Source organism: Cololabis saira, chromosome 14 (assembly GCF_033807715.1).
Source record: "Cololabis saira isolate AMF1-May2022 chromosome 14, fColSai1.1, whole genome shotgun sequence".
In the NCBI taxonomy this organism is placed as follows: Eukaryota; Metazoa; Chordata; class Actinopteri; order Beloniformes; family Belonidae; genus Cololabis; species Cololabis saira.
Window position 1 is genome coordinate 38,113,415 of NC_084600.1, and position 26,010 is coordinate 38,139,424.

The window sequence follows — 26,010 nt, forward strand, 5'->3', positions numbered from 1 at the left end:
GTGCAATGTAAACATTAGGAAAGAGTTAGTTCTGAGCCAAACCATGAGCTTTGGCTCCCCACTCCAAGAGATTTTTCTGTGTAAATGTAACCTGGCAGCAAATAGAAGCAAAACTGAGGATATTAAAGTCTATGACGTACAAGAGTTGTCAACCACTGCAAAATAACCTGCGTCCTTGGTCACTTGTCCATGAAGAAGCTGAGGCACACACAAAAAACCCCATCTTGAATAGATGTTTTGATTTGAGGGAGAAGCACTGGTCTATGGAGCTAGAACAGTCTCATAATTCGCAAATGCACACACCGATTCGCAAATGCACACACCATTTCACAAATGCACAGGACAAGTTTCACAAATGCACAGAACAATTCACACGTGCGTAGGACAAGATACACAAATCGGTGTGTGCATTTGTGAATTTTGTCCTCTGCATTTGTGAAACGGTGTGTGCATTTGCGAATTATGATACTGTTCTAGCTCCATACTGGTCGAGTAGAATATCTAAAGGAGCTGATGAGATGGTCAACCAAGCATAAATGAGAAGCCCGAAACCAACCTACAGCAAACGCCCATTCAAGGCCAGGCCAAAGAATGAAGATGGCATCCAGGTGGAACTTACCGCAGGCGCAGAATAGGGAAACTCATGTGGAAAATGAAGCTAACTCTCAAGCAACACTGGAAGGATTCTGTAATGGCTTCCTTAATAACAACTGGAGGTCATTTCTATAATTACAAGACATGTGATCAACCAAAAGACAAACGTCACAATATTTAATAACCCTTTTCCTCATGACTTAAAATCATCTGCAGGATACGTGTTAGAAGCAACTCTGGTATAAAGTGTCATAACTATAAAACAGCACAATGTAGGTACAGAATGTAGAGTGCATGACCAGATCATAACGAGCATGTATGCACACCTTTTGTCAGAGTGCATTGTGTTCATTCATATTGACTGTGTTTTCTGAATGAGATTTGGATGCTAAGAACTTCAAGTTATTGTTGTGTTAGATTTCAGCTCTTCATGAAGAAGTAGTCTTCCATGAACCACAAAGACCACCTTGGGATGTGTTAGGTGTAATTTGGGTCTACATGACCATCATGACACGCCATGTTCTGTGGTACTGTAAGTTTGACGAACAATACTACCTTTATTTATTTGATCTCTGTAAGCTACAAGCTAGTCAGTCTACAGTCTGGTCCATAATGGAGACTATCTGAGCTGAAACAATTGCATTTTTTTTTAAATTGTAATATTCCAAATATTTCATGAAAAATGTCAAAAAAGTATTGAGAAACAGTATAAAAGCTTTATAAATGAATAGAATACATAAATAAATGTTCTCCGGGCAAGGCTGAGAGATTTCCGGCCACCACCACCAAAGCCTTTCTGACATTTTTTTCTGACACAGTATCTGTGTGGGAAGTGTAGAAAAAGTGCAGAAAGTGTAGAAAATGTTGTATTTGTGCAGGCATTTCCAGCTGATTGCTACCACTTTGTTTAAGTCTGTACAAGTCATTTACCAAATGTCTACTTTTCTATATATAGATGCAAAATGAGGATTTCATGGCCTTTGCTAACACCTACCTATTTTGTCATAAATATCTCAGTGCAGATTCAATTCTATGAAATCAGATTCCAACTCTAAACATGAGATAAAAGGACCAACATGGTTAACAAGGGAGTTATCAAATTTGTGTAACCAAACATACATATACAGACACACACTCACCTAGTGTTTTGTCAACTGGTAAAAATTGTGTTCCAACTTCTTTCACCTAAAATGCTATACCAATATTTTCTTTTACCAAAATTGCCAAACAAATTCTGATGACTATGGCAGTGTTCCTGCTAGCTTTTGTTTCCACTCGGCTTGGTATTTTCAGGAGGAGTGTCAGAGCTCTTGACGGGTGTTAAGTTAACACCGTTAAGACTGTTAACCTCTAAATGAGGCTCAGGCAGTGGAAGGTCTCATTACTGTGCAGGAAGGAGGTAAACACATCAAACCCGGACAGTGGTGGTGAGCCATAATTAACAACTTAAGCACTCTCTTAAGAGATGAAGAATATCACACGTTAGTTCAACAGACTTTAATTCAAATCGGTAATAGTTTGTTTTAGACATTGTCTTGCAGTTTTGGTGAGTTAAGGCAGGTTTCTGGCTCCATCGCCCAAATGAGAGGACGTAATCTGGAAATTTGATAAAAAGTTGCATCTCCTCCATTTGAAATACACAATATGTTTCCGTAACATGTCATTTCTTTTTTTGACCTCTGGTTAAAATATTCCATAAATGTTGACACTTTTCAGATGCCATGTCTTCATGTTTGTCATTAAATAATAATCTCCTATATATAATATTAAGCAATCTCGTACTGATACGGGTATTAATCGAATCCTAACAATATCCATTCCTAATTAAGCTTTAAGAAATGTATGCACTGCTCATTGTGGTTTCCAGCAGTCACATCTCCACCATCTTTTAACCTTTCGGTTTACCTTTGTCGCTGAAGTCGTCCACCAGGATGATCTCTGCGATGAGCTGCGGGGGCGAGCGGTTGATCACACTGTGGACCGTCCTCAGCAGCGATGACCAGCCCTCGTTATGGAACGGGATGATGATGCTGGTGTTGGGGAGATTCTCTGCATACAGCTTGTGTTGACAGCTACAAAACACACACAAAATACAAACATCACTTTCGCCATTTTCATGGTTTTTCCATAAATGCTATAATTTTTTTTTCCACATTCACTTCCATCACTCAGAAACCACCTAGTTTTTTTTTGCACATCAACCTCTTCTGCAGGTTTCTACGGAAGAGTATTAGAAACAATATTTGAGAGGGTGTTACGTGCCGATTACGTGAAGATTTTTTTTATTGTGCACTTCGAGAAAAAAGTTGAAATGTCGAGAAAAAAGTCGAAATGTCGAGAATAATGTTATAATATAATTTCAAGAATAAAGTCAAAATTTCGCCTTTTTTCTCAACATTTCAACTTTTTTCTCATCATTTCGACTTTTTTCTCAACATTTCGACTTTTTTCTCGAAATTGTACTTCAACATTAATCTCGACATTTCGACTTTTTTCTCGACATTTCGACTTTTTTCTCGAAGTGCACAATAAAAAAAAATCTTCCCCTCTCAAATAGTTTTTTCTCCTGCATGGCCCTAATACTCTTCCGTAGTTTTCAGGTCATGAAGGCAATGCATTAATTCAGAGCTCAAATGAACGTGCTTGGGTTGTAGGAAGCAGTTCTGCTCTCTGTAATGTCAAATGTGAAAATGCATATAAAAGAAAACAGATTCAGTTCAGAAATAAGCTCAGCATCATCCTCCCCCACTCCCAGCCAAACAGACCTCCATTCCTCCCTTGACCCTTAGAGTCGAACATCATACACCTGCTTCAACAAACCCACAGTCATCTGAACAAAACAAGCAGCACTGAGAGGATCATGTTCTTTAAATTCTTTCTTTCCATTTTTCCAGCACAGATCTGGTGGACCATTTTGTGTCATGGTGTATTAACAATTATCTCATCTTAAATGTGAAGACATAAGAAAGGATGTGGATTTTAGGAGACCAAAGATCAAGTCAAACAGTGTTTGCATCATGGGAGGAGAAGTGGAGGTGGTGGAGATATCTAAATAACTCAGTGTTCACCTGGACAACAGACTGGGTTGGAGATGCAGACTGATGCTGTTTATAAGAAAGGACAGAGCAGACTTTTCTCCTTAGGAAGTTTAGCTCCTTAAGCGTTTCCAGCTAGATAAAGGAGGCTGGCTCTGTTCAGTTGACTGCTCAGGAGCTACTGGAGCAGCTTGTGCAAAGGGGAAATACTTCTTACAATGGAGAAGATCATGGACGACCCCAAAGCATCCTCTTCACAACACAGTGATTCAGCAACAGAGTGTCTTCAGTCAGAGGATTCCTCAGATCTGCATCAACACAGACCGCTGCAGGACATCCTTCCTGCCCACAGCTATAACCCTCTACAATGATTCTCTGAAGAGGCTGAAATCATGAAAACTACTGCAACTATTATTTCCCTTCAGGGATGAATAAAGTACTTTTGAATTAATTTTGATGAGCAATATACTGATGACGTATCTGCAATGATGAAATAGTACATTAGCACAATTTTAAAGTTTAACCTGCACATTTTCCTACTTCAGTAATATCTCTAATTTCATCACTTGCAGCACATCCAGCAGGTACCAGCTGCAAAGATGTGCTCTAACAATGGGTTGCAGCAATCTCTCTTTAAATTATCATCACAGCAGGTGGAACAAACCCTGGGCAGATACATTCAGATCATAAGAGGCAAGTTATGCTCGTGCAACAAAAGTGTGTAGAGAGCCGTGTCTGTCAATCAGTGTTGGTGTCGAACATCAGGCTGCGTGTTTTTCATTCAGAAATGATCACTGGGAGACAGGCAGACGAAGTGATCGACAGGCGGCCGGCCAGTGAATCTTGTCCAATTCCACTGAGGCGAGTGGGTGAGTGAATGAGTGTATGTGCGTTTCAATTAAATCCTGTCAGTGTGCAGAAATCGATTGTGTCAGTCGCGGGTCTGGGTCTGGTTGCCTCTTAGACACCGACGACGTGCCAATCAACGTGCAAGGCACGCCTGGTGGGGTTGAGGTGTTTCACAGAGGGGGGCAAAGTCAATCATCAAAAAAGATCCCTCCATTTGAAAACACTTGCATGTTAATAATGCAACCATATTAAACCAGGTTGGTTGACACACCACCTAGTGTGGAGACAGATACGTGTATCTAAAACACGACTGATGTATGGGACACATGTGAATTAACATGTGAATTAGCCTTAAAGATTCTGGACAAGTCATAAAAGAGTAGAATATCACATGAACACCACAGATCGGTTAGGATCATAACAACATTTAGGCCTGTGTTGAAAAAAATCGATTTCCCAATGCTAAATTTCTAAATTATCATATTAATTCTTAAAAATCGATTCATATGTCTAAAGATCGATTAAAAAAAAAAGATTTTTTTATGGGGGGGATTTTTTTTTTTTTTTTTCTTTTATTTATTTATGCTTTTTTTTTTTTTTACAACTTTTGGTTATGTTTTTGTTTATCCTCAAAAAAGGAGTGTTTTGTTGGACACGAGAGTAACTGGTGCCATGTTTTTGCCTTTAAATATGTTTAAAGGTATGAAAACATTAAAGTGTTAGGTTATAATTGCATAAATTGGCTATATTTCATTACTTTATATACTGTCTTGTCATTTGCAAAAAATGCTAAAAACCAAATGCTCAAAAATTAAAAACCAAAATAACATTTGGATAATTTGGAACAAATAAAAACGGAATGTGGGAAAAAATAAAACTCTTTCATCCGTCTCTGTTTCCTCCCTGGATCTGTTTGGTAATTCTGACCCACAATGTTTCTGAAAGCAGTTCTATCAGCATTCTGGGAGCTGATTGGTCCTTACAGCATCATTAGCTGCAATACTTGCTGTTGAATCTCAATATAATACTAGTAGTAATATTTTGCATAACTACAGTCATATAATTCATGCAACAGCTCAAAAAACAGTTTTAATAACACTAACCCAAATCAATATCGTAATCGAATCAGATCGAATCAAATCTTGATAAATCGATTCTGAATCTTAAGAATCGGAATCGAATCGATTCTTGACATTTGAATTGAACCCCAGCCCTAGAAACATTTAGGATTGAATGTACCGGTATATTTTTCACACTTTCAGCTGTAGAAAGATTGAGAGAAAACAAAGAAATCCTTTGAAGTACAAATTCTTAGTATGTATACTAAATGTTATAATTAAGATTGTAATTAAAAAAGTACAAAATATATACAATACTCATTGTCTTCACTGACCATTTCTGTAATCAATCTAATAAATAAAGGTTTTGATCCTGATAGGTCAGTTAAAGGTGACAAATTATCTAAAATAATAATAAATCCATGGATGAAATCTGACTCCTTATCCTCCTGTGACAATTCTGCCACTTTGAAAATCTATTTACAAAGCTGGGAAGATGTGCTTTGAATGGGAGCCTTTGTGCCGTACCTCATTAGTTTCCTGACCCCATCATGTCTGTTAATTGTGAAGAACTGCTGTAATAAGCATGGAGCTCCTGGGAAAAGATGTTGCATTGAAAATTCCTACACACACCTCTGCATACATTTGTTCCTTTGCATGTTTGTATGTATTACTGATGACTGCATGAATGTTCTTTCCCATCTCTCTAAAGATGAAACATCATCATTTTTTTCCCCCAAAAGCCTGGACTCATCTAACAACATGTGATTTTCTGTTCACTGTAGATGAGCTCATGTCCTGAGAACATTCCTCTGCAGAGATGATATATGGTTTTCCTTCTGGTATAATATAGATTCAGGGTATATTTCTAGATGCAGCAGCAGACATTGTTGAATATTAATGCTTTTCCAAGGCAGGGGAAAGCCCACGTGGATGTTTTGATAATGGTGGCATGATGGTTTCTCATCCAGTCTGCCTGAGGGTCTGAGAGTTTCACACATCCATCAGGGATTCTGACCTTAGTCTTTTCATACAGATTCCCTCAGACTCCTTGAATGTTTTCACAATATTAAGCTGTGTAGGTGGACTGTTGAACCGGTTGGTCAGTTAATCAGTATAACGATTACTGGTCGCTTTTTTGAAAAGAGAATAAAATGACGTAACAAGAAAAAGTCAGTATTTGTTTTCTCCCCAAGCAGAGATTTTACTCTCTTTAAAGAGCAATTTTCCTTATTAAATGATTCTAATAACTGGATTTCTTTCCATTTAGATTATGAGAGATTAAGTCCATGGATTTTCTGGACTGGAAAGTAAAATATGGAAGTTATTAAAACTTTCATACAAGAACAGGACCAAGGGTGCCCAAGAATTTTACTGTCTTTCATTTTTATTGGACTGAATGTTGATTCGCTGATGGACTGTGAGTAGGGGTTTAACGATAAACTAATCTCACGATATGGTACGATACACGATATTGAGGTCACGATACGATACGATATTATAGTAGTATTTTTTTAACAACCTTGTATGAGGAACATATGACTGGAAAAAAATTGTGTTTTATTTGAAAGACACAAAATACAAAACAATGCTGTGCGTTTGCCCTATTGCTACAGTTTGTAATGCTTTATAACTGTTTAAGTTTTAAAGAGAAAGCCAGGCCAACCATTTTCCACAAACTGAACTAAAAGTAAATGTCCGGTTTGCATTATGATCTTCAGTTTCAAACAAGTACAAATATTTTGCCACAAACTGAATAGTTTCTCTCATGTATGATTTTACTTTTTTCTTTTACAGAAATGTAACAACTAAAATTAAATAAATAAAAGTAAATAAATAAACTATGAAAAACCCCAAACTCAAAATGCAAAATGACTGTTATTTATCTTCTGCCAGAGCTCAGAGCTTCACCTGCTCCAGCCTGAGGCCGTAAAGTGAACCCTGTTATCGTTTCATCCTCCCACCTTTGGGGACGACACAATCTTTACATCATAAAAAAGATTGATTCATGCTCACCTTATTAGTGTAAGAGGAGATTTATTTTTGTTAAGAAGGTTATTTTGGTAATTCAGGGTTCATTATTTTATAAATATATTCTTTATATTCTGATGTAAATCAGGGACTATAATGACACTAGTCAGTTTATCTGTAGTGATTAGTCTGTTTTAGATTGGGCGGAGTGATACGCCACAGTACGGCACTAGGTGCTGTGTTGATGTTCTAAAATCCTACACTGTTGAGGGACATTAAAGTACACTGGAACTCAGCAGAAGTTGTCCCCGTGTTTATCCTACTCACGACCCCAAAAAGGTTTAATTTAATAAGGTAAGGCTTAACTCTACACCAGCCTTACAGAAGTAAAAGTTCAGAGCTCAAAACCCTGCAAGAGTCCCGTGATCGGAATCAAAACGGTACTAGTTTCTTCTGAGCGGAGGAAGATTTTCGTCTGCGGGTCGAGGCGCGGTCGTCACGTGATCCCGCTGAACCAATAGGATGCACGTTACTAGTCAACACAATATACTAATATTAATAACCCAATATCGCGATATAGTTTGTCACCTCCACGACATGTACGTTGTTGTATTGCGAAATTTCAAGATATATTGTTACACCCCTGTGAGACAAAGTGATAAGTCACGGCCCATCCTTTTGTGGAAAAGCATATTTCTTGATAGATGTTGCTTTTATACTCGATCCTGACACCTTCACCCGTTGCAGTTTAATCTGCTTATTGAAGAGTATTGAAGAGTACTTACATAATGGCAAACTTCAACATTTAACATGTCAATTAAAGCCTTTTTTTTAACCACGGGATAAACATCACATCCACCCTTTTCATGCATAATATCTGAATATTACACATAGATTTTTTACCAATTTCCCAGTTTTCAATGACTATGAGCACAGAAACAGATTGTAGCAGGACATGTATTAGGTCAGAAACAGCCTGTTTTTGAAAACATGGATGAAAAGACCCATTACTCTTGGGGAAGCTGGTAGAGGGAACACAATCACAGCTGCTTTCCACTTGGAAGAGTATGTGAGGTCAAGGGTCAGAGGAAAGCTCCTATCTCAAAAAATCTAAAATGTAAGGCTTTTCTCTGTGTTATTTGAAGGAGTCACAGAGGTAACAAAGTTTTGTGATTTTATCATTTATTGATTCATTTAATCATTCATGACTCAGTCATGTGCCTATACCATGAAGATACACTTCTTGTGGGGACTCAGATACTCTATAGTATCATATCTTTTTGTCCTAATAATGAATATGAAATCATAATCTCAGGTTTCTTTTCCACATAAAGATATTCCAAAGTTTAATGTGAAAGAAAACATTTCCATTGTTGACATTTTCAGAATTGTTACTCTGGAAACAATCACCTGATGGTATATAAAAACACACACCAGTGTAAATGTGCAATACTCACTTTTCATGTCGGATGTCAGGGAGGGAGCGGTTGAGAGATATCCGGTTGCTGACGTAAATGTTGAAGCCGTTTTCCCTGTAGGCCTGGTCCACCTGGTCAGTTTCTGTGAGGGGGAATGGCTTTCCTTGTTCCCCATTACCTATCAAACACAAATAGTTTAAAACCATAAACACATAAAAAAAAGAGCATTAATGGACCAATAAAGTAGGACTAGCAATACAGTTCAATATCTGTATCTGTCAGTACTCCAAAGAAGAGGTCACAAAAGCATGAAGTAATCTTTCCACATCCACAACAGCAATAACCCTAAGGTGGGAAAAAGCTGATTTTACCGTGGCACTTCTTTGACAGATTTAAAAGACCTGTCTAATATCACACCTAGATTCCTGACAGTGTAGTGACAACACGAGGCCGAAAGGTGAAGAGTGTCAGAAGAACTGCAGTGAACTTCATACTTTCCAAATCAAATGACCTTTGTCTTGTTTTCAATAAAACTCGGCGAGATGAGCTTTATCCTATGAAAGTCTAACAAAGGTTGTAGTGAGGTTTCGCTGTCCTGGACATTGTCAGCAAAACAATGGAAGGAGATATTATGCTTCCTAAATATAGACCCCACAGGCAAAACATACAATGAAAACTGCATGGGGCCCAAAATGGAGCCTTGAGTAACCCCATAAATCCCGGGAGCTGAAGGAGATGAACGTTCACCAAAGTGAACCAAAAAGATTATCTCTCACTGCTACTACCGATCCATCCATCCATCCATCCATCCGTCCATCCATCGTCACGCGAGTCTACTTGATGCAAATCTTTCTTTTTGGCTCAACCCGCCTCACCCCCCCACCGATCTCTCTCTTACTCTCACTCTCACACACACACACACACACACATACACATACATACATACATACACATAGCCACAGACATACATACACACAGCCACATAGATATATACAGTACACACACACACACTCACGTACACACACACACACACATACATACTTACATGCATACATACACACACATAGCCACACATATACATAGCCACACAGACATATACATACATATAGCCACACATACATATACACGCTCGCACACACACAGCCACTCAGACATATACATATACACATGGAACATACTAACACTTAGCCGCACGCACGCACGCGCGCGCACACACACACACACACACACACACACACACACACACACACACACACACACACACACACACACACACACACACACACACAGCAACACATACACATACACGCTCGCACACACACACATACAGCCACTCAGACATATACATATACACATGGAACATACAAACACATAGCCACACATACACACACGCACACGCCCACACAGGTAATTTAGAATCATCAATCAACCTAACATGTATGTTTTTAGAAATGTGACAGGAAGCCGGAGTACACAGAGAAAACCCACGCACGCACAAGAACATGCAAGATCCACACAGAAAGACGCCCCTGACAACAGTGCAAACAACTAAGTGCTGCCCAGGAACTTCCTAATGTACCTTTGATAGCAACCCTTTTCTCAAATCTTGACAATATAAATACTGTGGTCTGCTGTATCAAACACTGCAGACAGGTCTAAAAGGACCAAAGGGAGAAGGTTAAGATTGTGAAAAGATGTTGGACTGAAATGAAGGGGTTTCTGTTGTCACCCAAAAGTGACCACTGAGCAAACACTAAGTGCTTGAGAAAAGCTACATAATACTAACTACTTTATTAAAATGCTCTTGTCTTTGGTGGAGTGTAGGAGAAAATTAGTTTAATTAATGGTGAGAAATCAGCATGCTCAGTATTCTATGCAACCTCTACTTGAAAGAATTGATGGTTAATTATTCATATTTATGGAGATAGTGATTTGGTCAGTTATGAATAATTTGTGAAAGTCAGTTATTAACCTACCATGAAGGCAATATTATCCTGCACGTTTAGGTCAGACTGTTCCAGCTGGCTTCTTTTTTTTTTATTGCCTTTACACAACCCCACTCATATTGCTTCAGGCAGTCATTTGATTTCTCAAGCTGTTTTGATTTGCAGCACTGTTTTTGTCTTTGTCTTGTCCCTTAGATTCGTTTCCATTTGTTATTTCACATTATAATAGTGCACAACAAATTATTTTCCTTTTTTTTTAATGAAATCTAACTGATAATAAGAACCTTTCCTATGGATACAAAATGTATTTTGTTTTCCTGCATTATCTGCGTTCTGCATTGAATTCCTTTCTGCCTTTTGGAAACATTCTTAGGATAATTCCCTCACAATGTATTTTTTCAAATAATAATGAATTGTCTTTGCTGATTTATGTCTTGAAATCCATCTCTGTTGTATTGGATTATATTTTCGTCAGCTTAACGGTACAAGACAATCGTGGGTAGTCAATTTTCATTTAAATAATAAGACTTAGCTTTTGTGTGGCTCTCCATCTGCTGGACTTTGCTGACAGAATCCGTATGAGTGACTCTCTCAGCTATGCTGTATATCATGGAACTAACAGCCCACCAGCATTATTAAACTGTCATCAAATTTGAACTTGTAATCTAAAACAATCTAAGGGAAAATGTCAGTAACTCTCAGTCGGTTTTAGTATTCTTGGTGTGGCATTAAGCTAGTTTACCAAAGATACAATATTTCCTGTGTGACTCAAGAGGGTGCATTTTAAAAGTTGAATGGGGAGAAAAAGTTGAGGCATAAGTTTACTGTCATTTTCATCCGTCTTTTACTCGGAAATGAATCTTTGTGTGTTTGTTACCTGTCTTCTCCTTCTTTTCTATTTCCTTCCAGGCATTGCCACAGTTCATTTCCATCTTAGCCTGTCAACTGAATGTCCTCTTTCATCCAGACAGTATTTCATCCAGAAATGTCCTCGTTGGTCTTCCCCACTTCCCCACCTGACAGCATATCCAGCATCATTTTTACCCGTGTATTTATTATACCTCTATTTTATGAGTCCAAACCATCTCAAACAAGCCGTTCTGTCTTTTTCTCCCAAATACCAAACCCCAGCTGCTTTTCTGCTCCTTCTTAATGCTGTCCATCCTGCTAAAGAAAATCGTAACATCTTCAACTCTGCCACCTGTGTAGGTGAGATGAAGAAGGATGAATTTATTTAATTTTGAAAGTAAGTGATATTGTCCATTTCATACATTCCTAATCTCATAACAAACAGTATTTGAAATATATCCATGTACATTATATGGAGTGGGATGCAACTTCCAAGAAGCATAAAAAAGAATGGATCAGTAAAGTCTCTCCATTCTCCTGTCACTATACTGTAGCCAGTTCTCGAGTTGTAAAAAAAAAAATCAGGGGGGATGGTGGATTTTATCATATGGGGACAGATAATTTGTGCTGATTACAAATAATATAATATATTACAAATAATAGCACTGACCAAAACAGCTGCAGAAATACTGCAGGAATGACATAGCAGCAGTTAAATGCAGCCTTCTGTAAGCTTTAAATATCCACTGGGCTTACATCAAATACATTAAAACACAACAATTAAAAACAGTTTTCTGAACTTATCAATATGACTCTGTCCTTCACAGGATAAGTAAAATGGATCACTGCAAAAACTCAAAATCTTAACAAGAATATTTGTCTTATTTCTAGTTAAAATGTCTCATTTTAGTAAAAGAAATCTCATTACACTTAAAACAAGACTCATCACTGGAAAAAACAACAATTTTCACCTGTTTCAAGTAGATTTTCACTTGAAATAAGTAGAAAAAAATGTTTTGCTTGTAATGAGAAGATAAATCTTGTCCCACTGGCAGATTTTTCTACTTATTTAAAGTGAAAATTTACTTGAAACAGGTGAAAATTGTCAAATAAGTTATTTTTCTGGTGTTATTTTTCTGGTGATGACTCTAAATGTTGAAATAGCAGTAAAACCACATTCATTGATGAAATGACATAAGGGATGGAAAGGGGGGATGGCAGTTTTACAGGGGGGATGATTTTGACCGTTTTTATTTCAGGGGGGATGCCATCCCCCCTCATCCCCCCTCAACTCCAGTACTGACTGTAGCTGATATAACAGGGAACAGAATAGTTTCAATCAGTTTTCAAAGCAGGTCAACAGCGGTGGAGGCAGAAGCTGTGTATTCTATGTTGTTTTTTTTCAGCACAGGGTTTAGATGTTTGACATGCACTCACAAGTATGCAGCTAATCACTCTAACAACCCTTTTTAACAAACCGACACCGTGAAGTTGTCCTCACTTCGGGAGTGCATCAAATAACATTTGTGCATTTCATTTCATTAGTCGCTCATCAACAGTCTCCACACAAACACACATGTAAACACAGTACGGAGCCTTTATAGTCAGAGGAGAGCATCAAATTAAACCGAGCTGCTCGGTCCCATTAGGCAGAAAAGGATCTGACTGCATCCACAAACGTACCTGGAGAATAAATCCTCACTTAATGGCTCGTTTCAGAAGTTAACTCTTTTGCTTAATGCTGTACTTATTACTGATTAACAAATAGTAAAAAGTGCAAACATAAATTATTGAAATGAAAAATTCCAAGCTCTTCAGACAGTTCTGTACCCTTTTTTTTTATCTCAAATTTTGCAAACGCGATGAAAGCAGCCACCTCAGAGACTTCACGCAAAAAAAAAACCCACGCAACTTTTAACGGATCGCACACCCACATACTTTGCTTTTGATTACACATCAAAATGTGCCTCTGTGCCACATTTTACTCAAAATGTGCTCGTTTCAGTGCAAGGAATTCACATTTATTTAAGCTGAAGAATAGATTTGCAGTTTTCTCAACAGCAAAAGCCTTTCAAATTCTGTCATCATTAGCAGCATGCAACTTGAGACGCTGGATCGCAACCAAATGCACCTTGGGAGTCAACGTCTGTTTACTTTTCTTACCCAAACCCCCGTACTTAAAACAACAGACGTATTTTACTCACAAAGGCACCTATTTCTATCCAGGTTGTGGTGGAACATAAATTGTTTGGCATATATATATAAAAAAGGAATAATAATAACGCCACATTTACTTCACAAAGCAAATGTAAAACACCTCCGTCTTCGTAACTGCATTGTATTTTATGTGCCTCTTTCCAAGGGACCTGAACAAATCACAGAGTATTGATCTGTCCACACTAAACACTGAAAAATGTTTTACTCTCCAACTTCTTGACGCTCTCTCACAAATCCAGGTCACTTTTCAACGCAAGTTTTTCTTAAAACTATACAAAACCAATTAAATCTCTTACACTTGTATACATAAAAGACAAAACTATGTTTTCAAGTTAACGCCTGAGGTTGAATCAATACGTATAGTACAAGATTAAGTGTGATTAATTGTGAACTCAGAACACTATGTGCTGTATTGATTCACACTGGTTCAGAAAGAGAAATCCACTCAGAGGGAATTAAGAGAAGAAGAAAAAGAAAAGAGAGCGGTGCTTGTGTTTAGTGTGAGCAGAGGTTCCCAGCAAGTGGGCAGCAACAAAACAGCAGCATCAGCAAAGAGTTTGGACCCACCGATGCGAGCAGCATCTCTCCTTATGCCTTTGTAGTCATGCCAGTCTATCCGCCGCACGCCGTCGACTCCCACCTGAGCGACCTTCTGGTTCAACCCCTGCAAAAAGCAAAGAACATCAAACTGCTCAAGGCTTCCAGCAGGTAAATCAGCTTTTATAAAAGTGCTAAAAACTTGTGAGATCACATAAAAACCTCTGATTCATTCCAAAGTGGGCATGAACATCAACTTAAAACTTAAACATAAGGCCCTTTGTTATAGACCAGGGGTCGGCAACCCGCGGCTCTAGAGCCGCATGTGGCTCTTTAGCGCCGCCCTAGTGGCTCCTGGAGCTTTTTCAAAAATGTTTCACCTTTTTTTCCTTTTTTGCTTCTTTTTTTCTTCCTTTTTTTCCTCTTTCTTTCTCCTTCTTTTCTCTTTTTTTCCTTTTTTTCTTTCTTTTCTTGTTTTTTTTTTCTTTTTTCTTCTTTTTTTCCTTTTTTCCCTTTTTTCTTCTTTTTTTCTTCCTTTTTTCTCTTTCTTTATTTTCTCTTTTTTTCCTTTCTTTTCTTGTTTTTTTTCTTTTTTCTTCTTTCTTTCCTTTTTTCCACTTTTTTTCTTCCTTTTTCCTTTCCTTTTTAATCTCGACATTTCTCTCAACATTTCGACTTTTTTCTCGACATTTCCACTTTTTTCTCAACATTTGAACTTTTTTCTCGAGATTGTACTTCAACATTAATCTCAACATTTTGACTTTTTTCTCTAAATTTTTACTTTTTTCTCCACATTTTGACTTTTTTTCGACATTCCTCCTTTCACCATTTGTCTTCATTCTAAGGCTGATACAAGACCTTTCATTTTTTACGGCTCCAGACATATTCGTTTTTTGTGTTTTTGGTCCAATATGGCTCTTTCAACATTTTGGGTTGCCGACCCCTGTTATAGACATTAGAAGGGAAAGTAATAAAAGAAGATGATCCACTAAAATTCTTGAATATAAGCTGCAGCTGATTTTTTTTAAAAACCGGCACATCTGTAGAGGAAAAATTAGGAAAAAAAAAAAACCCTCTTCAAATCCTCTGAAATGTCTTCCTGCTGTTTGTCAGCCAAAAGCTGCTGGAGTTTAGTTTCCTTCCAAAATGTAGCTGCTGACAACTAGGGGGTTTACACAAAAGAGAACGGGGGGGGATCATTTTATTTCTTTGTATGACATGTAGAAAATGACATTCAATTTCACTGACGCACACATTCACACGTGCATTAGCTTTTATCCTTAACCCGACATTAAAATGCGCAAGCAGCCATTTGTGAAATCCTTCCCGCTTCAGAAACGACTTTCAGTGACTCAAGATATTATTGGATCACAGTACAATGGTAAATTAATTAGCTCCATGGGAGGATGCAATTAGTGAATGCTGTTAATGCAAAAGACACGTCTGACTGTGTGGAATACTATTAAGCAGGCTGTCAGCTGATAGTATGACACAGTCAAACAAACCACTGTGACAAGCAGAGAGAGCATGCATGTTCATGGGAGTGGGAGTCTCTGCAGCAGCTGTTCTTCACTTTTTTTCCCTGTTTGCTTTACTTCTGACTCACAATGACAGAAACACCCAGGCCAATCAGTGCAGCCGGTAGATACTCCACAGAACAATGGTAAATCACTCAGTCAGTGCTCCAGACTGCATACATTACTGTTTTATACCAACAAGTAATTACACATGTGCTGCTGGAAGTGAGGTGAAATCTACTGACAATTCAATTTGACAAAGTCAGAACAACAACAAATGGAGGTAATTTAATTGAACTGAATTATAGGTCTGACTACCGGCTCCGGGTAATGACAAAAACTTCACATCTAAAATCCATTTCAATTTAATTAATTAGAAACCTTTGTATTAAAGACACAAGTACAAATGCAATGAAGGTTTTAATTCACCAGTTTTTTTATTATATTTAGAATTTTTAAATAAATCTACACCATAAACAATAAATCTAAGCAACACGTTCAATGTCAGGAGAGAGGCGAAGTGTCAGGAATGATTTTACTGGAGGACCCAATATGCAGGAGATAAAGAAGCAAGAGAGGAAAATAATGTATTTTATTTGAAAAATGTTGCAACCAGTAAGATGTCTAAATAACCAAACTAAGGAAGCACAACGGGGAGCAAGATAAATGAACCGACAACCAAAGAAGGAGACCAAGGCCATTTTCAAAACCACATACTACACTGCTTGGTTTTGCAAGGATATGTATAATCCCCAGGATACAGAATTGAAGCAATTGCACGGTTGGCAGTATGCAAGAAATACCTGGATGGGCTGTTTTTTCCAGGAAAATCACAATGATGCAACCAACTCTTCTTCACTTACTGTTTCCAAATATAATGGGCCATAGAATAATTGCTTTTACAGTGGGATACAACCAATAATCACTGCTGGACCAGTATTCAGTATATACCATATATTGCATTATATACGCTCTACACGGTTTCAAAATCAGCCAAAGACATAAAGGTACCTACACAAAGATTAACAAGGCAAAAGGTGAGAAAAATTAGCGATCACCCATCACAAACAAGGAAAAACACTTTCGAAGTGACACAGGAAATAAAGCAAAAGGCACAAGTAATGTTTGATCAAACCATAATATGCAAGAGAACTACACAAAACTCATGGAATTCAGAATAAACAAAGACAATGCACAAGAACAAAGATTGAGGGAGTCCGGGGACAACTGAGTGCACAAAGACCAAAGCTGGAAACCATTATTAGATGTACATGACATCCAAGCTTAGGACTACCCTGCAAAACTGTTTTCACCCAACACTGTCCACTATTGCATCCACAAATATAACCTAAAACACAACTGATCCATCGATATGTCCCACCCCTGCGTAGCACTAGATAAGCTACACAGATGTGAAGTTCTCTGGCGCAGCAGAAAGTTATGGAATTCCAACTAAACCTTATTACAAACCAAATCCATTTCAAGATTTTATACAAATCCATCCTCCTTGAAGTTCCATCTCAATGCTCCTTGAAAAAGGATGCTCCGATCATGTACTAGCATTGGTATAAAATATCTTGGGATAAGGTTTTCACACACATTGTAAAACTGAAAAAAAATGGCAATAGATTACCCAGGTAAGCAACTATAACTAAGAGTATTAATACTGCAAGGAAGAAGTATGTAAGGTGGTGAGGAAAGCCGGCTCTGTCCTGGGCTGCAGTCTGGACCCTGTGGAGGTGGTGGGGGAGAGGAGGATGGCTAAACTGTCATCCATCATGGACAATGTCTCCCACCCCCTTCACGAGACTGTCAGAGCCCTGGAGAGCTCCATCAGTGACCGGCTTTGTCACCCGCGATGCACCAGTGAGAGGCATCGCAGGTCCTTCCTCCCCGCTGCCATCAGACTCTATAACCAGGCCTGATCACCGTAGCTAACGGACAATAACATGTGCAACTAGAAAATTTCAGGAAATTTTGATATGGGCATGCCCTACTGCACATTCATCCCCTCTCGCTGCTTTGGTTTGGGGCTGTAGTGGTTGTGTTTAAGGTTGTCTTGGTTGTGTTTAAGGTTGTTTTGGTTGTGTTTAAGGTTGTTTTGGTTGTGTCAGAGGTGGTTCTGGTCATGTTTGGGGTTAATAATGGCCAATAAACCAAACCAAGGCCTGGATGCACGTTGCGGTTCGGGCCACATTTACGGATGATTTATTCATATTCTACCCCATAAAAATGCATAGGTTGTGTTGCCATGGTAACAAGCCCCATAGGATAGAATGGGACAATTTGGTTTCAATATCTCAAAAGCTGTAAACGACAGCATAATGAGACCTCAGTATGTTGTAGTCCACAGAAACTCGAGTCTTTTAACGTTGGATCAAAGTCATGTGCAATAACAATAACGTTGTGCAATACCATATGTGCAATATCTGCCTGTCTACCTCACACACATTCTACCTGCTTTTTTGCACTGTTTCTTCTTTTCAATGTACTATATATACTGTTCATACTTTGTAATTATACAGTATATATTTCTTACTTTTTACTTTTTTTACCCCTCCCCTGCATGTGTGTGTTAAGTGTACTGCTGCCAACAAAGAGAGTTTCCCCACTGAGGGAGAAAATAAAGGATTATCTTATCTTATCTTATCTTATCTTAAGTAGTATTTCAAACCTGTTCGCAACTTTAACAGTTTTTTCTGGATATAAACGTATCTCTGATGGGGTTACAATGGAAATGTGTTCCATTGTCAGAAAGTCTTTTTTTTTTTCCTTTCTTTTTTTTGGGGGGGGGGGGGTGTTGGAGAATGTATTGTATAACTAAGATTTCTCTACGACAAATAAAGGAATCTGGAATCTTATTTTTGAGGGTATGAAGCTACATTACTGATCATAGCATGGATGACTTTAATATGTTTGAATATGTGTGCACATCCAATGGTAAACATGCCTATTTTCCTCTTTTTGGTTTTTCTCTTTTTTATGTTTCTCTGTTTATATTTTCTAAATTAAATATGAATAAACTTATTAAATAAATACAAAAAAATTATTTTCAGTTTCAAAGTTTATTTAGACGGGACAATGCATATTACTGAACACTACATTAAGCAGTGTAAATACACCGGGTTTAGCAGAAATGCTAGTTTCCACCCGCAGTCCCCACAAACAACCAGACACACTCACACTCACACCTACGGGCAATTTAGAATGATCAATTTACCTAGCATGCATGTTTTTTGACTGTGGGAGGAAACCGGAGTAACCAGAGGAAACCCACGCAAGCACGGGGAGAACATGCAAACCACTAAGTGCTAACCACTAAGCCACCGTGCTGCCTTTGTTTGTGCTTTTTTGTTTTAAAAGTAAAAAAAAATATCAAGACATTACAATTGTGTGTTTTCGTTTCATTTTAAGCTTTCTGGAAATATTGCAACACAAATGTCCTTAGATGTTTTGGCAACTGGACTCCCGATAGTTCTTTTTTTTTGCACACTTGGCTAAGATTGGGTTTGGTGTTAGTGCTGGTGGGCAGTGTGAGTGGTTGCCAGAATCATTTTGATCCATTCTGAAAACAAAAGGAAAACGGACATTCACCAGGAAAGGACTATCCAGCAATTGATTCTGTCTCTTATTAGAACTGGCGGGTGTAATCCCCTTATATATTTCATACCATGGATTGAATTATTTGCATAGTCTCTGGGGCTTTCTTCCTTTTTCCTTTTTTATGTTAATGCAGCTCTTCAGTTCTTAAACTTCAATTACAAGAGTGCCATGTTATGTGGTGAAAGGCATTACTGCTAATTCTGAAATCTAAGAGTAAATATGTGTTTACAAAGAAGGCAACGTTTTGATTGTTGTTAAAGTTTTGCCTCAAATTGACTATCACTGTCCAAAGAGGAATAATGTGAGATGTCACTGAGAGAATATGAGTGCAGCCACAACGTGCATGTAATAAATATAACAGCAGCAACATTCCCACCACCTGCCTACTCCTGTAACATCCAACCCCCTCTGTTTCTGTTGAAACAACTGAATCATCCCTCTCTGAATCACAATTGTTTTTATAGCACATCCCACATATGATTTGGTGTTTTTGGAGGCCAAATCAATACCTTGATCTTAGTCGTGCTCCTCAGACTATTCTGAACATTTTCTGTTTTTGCAGTGTGCCGGGGTGCATTATGTTCCTGAAAGAGGACTAACCTTCAAAAGCTACCTTTGCCATGAAATAGTTTTATGATCTGCAACAATGTTTAGCGAGGTGGCACATGTCAAAGTGGCATCCTCATGCCTTCCCACAAACATTGCAGAGCATCACACTGCCGGCATCAGTTTGCATTCTTTACATCATGCAGATATCTGTTCCCCAGCAAACCCTTGTGCTTTCTCATTTTGCATCGTCTCCATTAGCGCACACAACATTTGAAATAGTTGTTTACTTGCTGCCTATCCCTCACACGATGGCATGTGCCACTGCAAGGTGTTAATCAACATTACTCAGCTGTCACTGGAGTTAATGTGAAGCTGACTGATGCACTGCTACGTGGTGAGAAAAAATGTATTCATGAAAATCCATCTCAGATCTCAGAGGTGGGAGCACAAAAAGTTTGGAAAGACTGAAAAGTAATTTTGATCTCCAAAGCATCGGTAACCTTTTCACTTTAATTAAATGTGAAAAATCAGGACCCCAATCATTGAGTGTTGCCTGTTTTCGAAATAATTTGTCGCTAATTATTCTGATTGATTGTGCGAGTGATGTGGTCAATTCAAGACAATTTGTATGAGAAGGTCCCTGAAGCCCCAGCACTGGTATCCAGAGCCCATCACAGAGATGTATCATCCCTATGTGTTGGTAACTTTATGCTTTTAGGTTTTATTTTATCTCAGTATTAGGTGTAAGCCTTTGAAACCTTTAGTGCTTGATTGGATTAGTTTAACTGACTTGTTAAACTGGCACAAGTGTTCACGTGAATTCAGAGATAAACAGTTTAAACTTAAACTTTACATGGGTTTGATCAAATTCCCACAAATGTCTTTTAGGAGACAATATAATCTAATTTTTTATATTCAAAAGGTTTAAACCCAGCCGAGTCTCCCATGAATCACATTGCTGTTCTGTGTTTCTGGAAACTACAATTACGCATCGTGTTTATAGTCATCGTTCAAAAGGATCCTGGTGTCTCCACCAGCATGTGCCATAGAAGCTATGGAAGTGCTGTATTTCATCTCTAAACCCTACCTTAAAGGGGACCTATTATGGCATCTAATCCCTATTTTAAACAGGCCTTGAATGTCTTAAAAACAAGCTTTTGATTTTTTTTTGCTAAAAAAATTAGAAATTCAGCCTCTGAGCCATGTCTTTATCTTCCCATTCTCTAACCTCATTATCTATGCAGGATTCTGAGTGGGCGGGGAGGCTATGATAATGAGGAACTGTGCTGATTGGCTGCCTGAATGACGCGATACACCGCTACGAAAAAATGGCAGAAGCTCCGCCCGGCGGAGTTAGTTGTAGGCGTGGTTTCACGCATCAGAGGCCAAACTATGTAAATCGCATTTTCGTTACATAATGAAAGGGAGCAGAATCTGAACGGCTCGTAGATCCACGTCACACTGGACGGCTCATCTGGGCGCTCTACAGACACTGCAGAATCTGGTTGCTTTCCTCCTTCTCTGAGTTGGCAGGCTGAGGGAAGACCACTTTATATATGTTAAAGCAAGAGGAAACGTGTTTTTCATAATAGGCCCCCTTTAAATCCAAAATGTCCTAAACCTCACCAAATATCTTTGGAGCAGATATGTAACCATAGAAAAGTAAGGACAAATATATTGTGCCAGGTTTTCCCACTAAATGAAACAGTTGCGTCCAAAAAAAGCTACACAAACTCACTCAACATGGAACAGCAATGCTAATGAGTCTAAAAAAAAAAAACAACCGCTTGTAGATTCTCTGATTGTTTTCTCAAAATATTGTCACACTAATGATGAAGTATAACCATTAGGGCTTAGCAACGTGCCATTTCCTTTACATTCTGACTTTGTCCAATGGTGTTTCATACCAAGTTTGCTAACTCTACCAGTGATTTAGTTTTTTCCATTCATGACACTAAACCATTTAGAGAAAATATCCTGACAGGACTCAGTGTAAGATATTTGTAAGATGTATAGTTGTATTGTGTTCATTATGGTTTCAGATAAGGAAGGCGGGAGATCCGCCGAAACTGTCAGACGGAAGGTAAGTCGGAACTTTGCAAGGAAAAAAGAAACCTTAGGATATTTGTAAGATGTATTTGTGAAGAGTAAATATTTGCACTATATTAATGAGCATAAATATGAGAGGGTGAGGAGGTTCCACTGCTCACCCAGGATTTAGACACAGATATCATACTATAGAAAAATATGTTGTTTTTCTTTACAAGAGGTAAGAGTCATTGCAAGTTTTTCAGGAATTTTTTCCTCCCTAAAGGGCTTTTGTTTGCTGTATGATAAAATTGACTGTGACATGTGATCCAAAAATCAGTCAAGCTGTCAAAAATGTGTTTTCAGTCACGGAAAATTTGTTACTGGATCTATTGGCTTGTCAGACCCATTGCAGTCCTGACAAACTGAGTGACTGGACCAGTTCTGAATATAAAAAGCAAATAGATTTTTTTCCTTTTTTTTTTTTTTTTTTTTTTTACAGCTTATTGGTTCATGTCTGTGAGGCAAAAACATCAACCCAATTTATTACTAATTAAACTGTCACACAAATTGTTTAGGTTTCTTTTTTCTTTGTGTCACCACAAAAACAATCGTTCTGTGCATTTTCCAATTGCAAATACAGTAGGTGACACTGTGCCACCATTTCTTTCTTTAACCAACGTTCCTGATGTTTTCTACTATATCGTATCACTGTGTTCATATTTGAGAAGACCTAGAGACAAGAAACACGGAGGATAAATGAATTCCAGGTTATTTTGCATGTGTTTATGTCTGTGTGGAGGTTGAGAGAAACAGGGTGAGAGAGTGAATCATGGAAAGAAGACAGCAAGGAAAATGAAGAAACTGTGAATCTTTCTTTCTGTTTCTTTCTCAACCCACCTCACCCCCCACCTATCTCTCTTACACACACACACACACTCGCACGCGCGCACGCACGCACGCACGCACGCACGCACGCACGCACGCACGCACGCACGCACGCACGCACGCACGCACGCACGCACGCACGCACGCACGCACGCACGCACGCACGCACAGGTAACGGATGTAGAGGACCTTGCAGAGAACAAACTGCGAGGGGAATTTAACTCCCAGAAAAGCTGTCTTAATCACTCAACATATAATATGTAGGAAATGAAACTGGACAGCACATTGACCTAACTTTTCAGTGGAACATTCATTTCTTGTCTCTCTGTACTTATACTGTCTAAAAGGGCATGAGCAATAAATTGGATTGTCTTTTTCCTAAAGGACAAGATGTTTTGCATGCAATGGAGAAAATGCATCTTTTTACACTAAATTACATTGAGACGACCTTGACTCTGTCTTGATTGTCCACACCTGTCTCTTCAGTTTCTCTGCAAATGTGTAGATACTGTATAGTCCTGTGTCTTCCTCATCCCTCAGTGGAGCTTCCTTGTCATGCTTGCAGCTGTTTCCTGCGTTGCTCCTTATGCGTTTGCCTGGACCTTGCTGGCTAATCTTCAGTTGTTGGTATTTTGGATTTTCTGCAACAGTAGTGTTTTTTGTGAATAAAAGATCTTCTCTACTTCTGCCTCCCGATCTTCTAGATTTGTGCCCCATACCTCCTACTGACATGAGTAGAGGTGGGTGCAATTCATCGATGTGTGTGTCGATGCGCGAGACGATTTGGAATCGATTAATTAAAAAATAATAATAATAATAATATATATATATATATTTTTTTTAAAGTTATCCTATCCAGATTCCAGACTGAATAAGCTTCTGAATCATTTTATTTTCAAGAATGCACATTTCTTATTGTTCACTTGAAATATGGCAGATATGTTTACACTAAATAAATTTGATGGAAGTACATATCTTGTTTACTTGAATTAATGAACTCATTAAATCCAGGGCTTGACCGTTTTCAGTGTTTTCCGCCAATAGAGGGCGCTCTCATGCAAGTGCAGCTTTCCCTGGTCAAAGTTAAGGAAGTCAAAGAGCAAATGTTTACATAGTCATAAAATACATTATTTTGGATCTTTGAAAAATACATGTCAAATGTTCAAAAAAACCTTGTTATTTACTTAATGAGTGTTGTTAGAGGAACTGAGTTAATTGATTGGCTATTTATTTACAAATGTAGCCACAGATGAAGACAAAATCAATCTTGTATGGAAAAAAGCATTAAAAATCTCAATAATCGAAGAATCGTGGCACCAATAATCGAATCGAATCGACAATTGTTATAATCGAAGAATCGAAGAATCAAAGCTCCAATAATCGAAATCGAATCGAATCGTGAGGTATCCTTGTTTGCACACCCCTACATGATAGTGATACAATTATGGCTGCAGTTAGGAATGAAGCTTTACAGTACCACACTATAAGCCATGAAACTTATGTTATCAATAGTATGATATATATTTTATGAATGTTATATTTACTAATATTTTATAGGCATAAACTCCATATAATAATGTCATACTAGAATGACCAGTTGGGAGAAAAGTCTTGAATTTAATTAAATCTAAAAATTCCCATACAGGGTTTTTGATCCTCATCAAAAAAAAGAAAAAAAGAAATACACAAATAAAAACAAAGAAATACATAGAACACTGCGTTCACATGAGTTAAACTTATGACATAAAAGAGAAGAAGAGAAGAGAAAATGGAGGAGCATGTGAATACGCCCCGACGGCACCACTGATAAAGGTCGAGTGACACGTGTTCTTTGTAGAAAGGAATTTGCTCAACACCGAAGCAGCTCACGTTTAGACACATAAACGCAAAGCACCCGGTCAGCTAACGTTAACAGCAACGTGAGGACATCACCACGCGCACGTCTGCAACCGGAGGCTGGAGAATGTTCTTTCCAAGTGGATGTAAATGGTTAGGACTGCATCTGTTCAAATCTGTTAAAAAATAAATAAATAACTTTATAAAGCCACTTTTTTTGTTGTTATATATCAATGTTTGGATCTGCCTCTATAATGTAATGAATTCAAAGGAAAACACCTCAAGTTGAGAGCTTTTCTCTGCAATTTTTAGGTGAGATTAAAAAAGCGATTAATAAGATTAATTAATTACAGATTTTAATTAATTATCGCTCAATTTTTTTAATTGCTTGACAGCACTAATTATTATCTTATGATATCATAAAAATTGTAGTGGTCAAAATGCGACTTGTGAATTTCGCAGATTTCTCTCTTACATCCGACATTCAACTGTTGATAACTGATCCTGAGTCAGACAGCAGAGATCCAAGGACATCTAAACTTTTTATTTCCAGGTCATCTCTGTGGAATTCAGTGAAAAGTCTCCACCGGAGTGACAGGAAATTTCCTATTAACATCTAAGATGTCACCTTCTGTTTGGAGACGTGCCTCATTGTGCCGTGTAGTGTCGCTTTTTATTCTTCTGTTGACGCATTCTGGCAAAAGGGAGGAACCTCTCTCCAGAGAAGTGACAAGAGACATGGCAGCATTCAGAAGGAAATGTCAGTGACCCTCTGAGGACTCACTTGTACTTTTCTAAACTTTCTATTCGATCACAGTTGAGAAGGGGAACAAAAACGTTGAGGATAAAAGGTTAGATACGCGAGGTAAGAGTTTGGAGGGTTTTATTATTCTAAAAGCTGAACACCACATTAAACCACTGTCTCTCAAAGCATCCTTGTAGAGGAGCTGTTCCCTGAATGAACCAGAGGCATTTTAATATTGTGTTCAATATCTAAATAACTAAAAAAGCTAAATCTGTTTTGAAACATTATATTTAAGAAAGAATAATTGCCTACAGCTATGAACATTTGCAGTTTTAGAGGTGCTGTAATGTATAAAGTGCATGTCTTTCAG

General features: G+C 38.1%; 1 protein-coding gene across 1 annotated transcript in view; it reads right to left on the reverse strand.

Moving 5' to 3' along the window:
* LOC133460072 (polypeptide N-acetylgalactosaminyltransferase 10-like) overlaps positions 1–26,010 on the reverse strand; it is a 138,642-nt gene that overhangs the window by 88,807 nt on the left and 23,825 nt on the right. The window contains exons 2-4 of the mRNA XM_061740585.1: positions 14,505–14,601; positions 8,965–9,103; positions 2,500–2,666 (exon numbers count right to left, since the gene is read on the reverse strand). Coding sequence (XP_061596569.1) covers positions 2,500–2,666; positions 8,965–9,103; positions 14,505–14,601 — 403 coding nt within the window. The remainder of the gene's footprint in view (positions 1–2,499; positions 2,667–8,964; positions 9,104–14,504; positions 14,602–26,010) is intronic.